Below are 2,001 nucleotides of genomic sequence, written 5' to 3'. Positions count from 1 at the left end.
TTTTATTTTTTTTCATATTGTATAATAACATACGAAAAAATACGTTTTAAACGACAAAAAAAGGCCAACATGTTTTAACTAACAGTGGTCCTCCAAGCCTCCTCACTGTGCCGCCTTGATTGCAGGGGCCGCGGGACAGGGAGCTTTATTTCCACCGCATTGTTTAATTAATGCACCCTCCAACCTGACTACCTGGCGGGCCCGATTTAATTCTTAACTGTTCCTAGCTCAAGAAAACAGTTGATGCATTTTTTAAAGTCTAACCAAACGAGACCTCAATTCAGAATTCCACATAAGGTAGATTCGGCTCAATAAATGGTTGTGGACAATCTATAAAGTCAAAACAGTAGTGAATAGTAACTGTCCAGCTAATGCTTAACCAAACAAGTCCTTATATACACAAAAATGAAGTTTAAGAAAAAAAATCTGATCTTTTAATTTACAAAATAGAGAAGAATCATGAATCATTAGATTAACTAGCTATCAGACAATAGAGATGAGTGGCGATACAGATCGTACGGTGCCCATAAGCTATCCAATGGACAAGGATGTCTAGAATCCAATCTCAACCATGGTTTTCCTTTCCCACTCCAGTGTAGTAAACTAACCGGTCCAGGATGAAGATTCCTGCAAAGCCCTTCCAGATTATCACCACCAAGCCCGTGTTGATTCCACCTGTGTCCAACCCCTTTCACATCTCCACCAAAAACCAACAAGAACGGAGGTAATGAACCCAGTTCATATATCCTATGCTTCTTCTGTATCGTCATCCATGATTCTAGCTTCTCTGTAAACCTCCCTTGTCTCCATCTCCACACGTCTATAACCATGACACCTGTGTTAAAATAACAAGGTTTACGGCCCTGAAATGCCCTCGAGAAAAGCGGATCAGACCAGAACTTGTCAGTAAAATAATGGGTCAAGTTAGCGTGGCAATATTCCGGAGCGCCTAAAACGTGGGTACCCAAATCGATTTCCCAAAGCTTCGACACGTCATCGACGACGATTAGATCGGAATCGAAGTAGATGATCCGACGAACACCTGAATGGAGGAGATCGGCTAAGTAGATTCTAGCGTAGTTTAAGGGTTGATCCAATGCTCTACGGATCGAAGATGAGATCTTGCCTTTGACTAAATTGGTATCGAAGTGGTAAAGGTGGAAGGTGAGGTAAGGGAAAGTGGTGAAGATGGCGTGACGGAGTTCTGAGCGGCGGTGGGAAGCGAGGAAATGGAAGACTATGTTTTCTGGGCAGGAAGAGTGGCGGAGGATTGAGAGGATTCCAGCGACGGAGCCTCTAAGGTAGGTTGTGTCGAGGGTCATGGCGATGTGGATGATTGATGGGTTGTGAATGTGGAGAGATCGTTTGTTTAGAGATGACCAGAGTACCTTTGGACATCCAATGCCGTTTCTGAAAGCTGGGGCTTCTCTGAATGCTGGAAGTTCCCGGGACAAAGTCGCCGTTGACGGCCATCTGGTGGTCGTGGCGGAGGAGGAGGAGGCGGCGGCGCTGATTATGGTGGAGAGGAAAAGCAAGAGATGGAATGGAGAGGCTGGATTCATGGTAGGTGGGCAGCGGAAGCTGCAAATTGGAAGGGATAAGACCAGAGAAAATGAGAAACCCAAATGGAAATAGTGTGTGTCGTCTGTGTTAGAGTGAGAAAGTAAGTGAGAATTGTAATTAGGAAGCAAAGGTGGGGCTCACGGGGTAGTGTGAGAAGGTGAGAGAGAGAGAGAGAGAGAGAGAGAGAGAGAGAGAGAGAGATCGCTTTGACGCGTCCTAATTGACGCGGTCCTTGTCTTTGAGTTGTTTTTTTTTTTTTTTTATGGGATCGCCACTATGAGACTGAGTAGTAGCTTGAGAATATAAACCGGCGAATAAGGATCAGTTGAAAAATGGACGGTTGATATTGATATAGTGTGGTGGGCCAGGAATAAGTAAAGGGTAGTTGGGGTACTGCTGTGGTCTGCCAGTGCTGGCCGGGTAACCTGGGTTGGGTTG

The 2,001-nt window shown here is 45.0% G+C and overlaps 1 protein-coding gene across 1 annotated transcript; it reads right to left on the bottom strand.

Moving 5' to 3' along the window:
• Positions 1–333: 333 nt before the first annotated feature.
• LOC122078518 (probable galacturonosyltransferase-like 3) lies at positions 334–1,696 on the bottom strand. Its single transcript, XM_042644533.1, has one exon. The coding sequence runs from the start codon at positions 1,560–1,562 to the stop codon at positions 477–479; it is 1,086 nt and encodes a 361-aa protein (XP_042500467.1). The 5' UTR covers positions 1,563–1,696; the 3' UTR covers positions 334–476.
• Positions 1,697–2,001: the final 305 nt, after the last annotated feature.

This window comes from Macadamia integrifolia, chromosome 5 (assembly GCF_013358625.1).
Source record: "Macadamia integrifolia cultivar HAES 741 chromosome 5, SCU_Mint_v3, whole genome shotgun sequence".
NCBI classification, from domain to species: Eukaryota; Viridiplantae; Streptophyta; class Magnoliopsida; order Proteales; family Proteaceae; genus Macadamia; species Macadamia integrifolia.
This window is presented reverse-complemented; position numbering and strand designations above follow the sequence as displayed.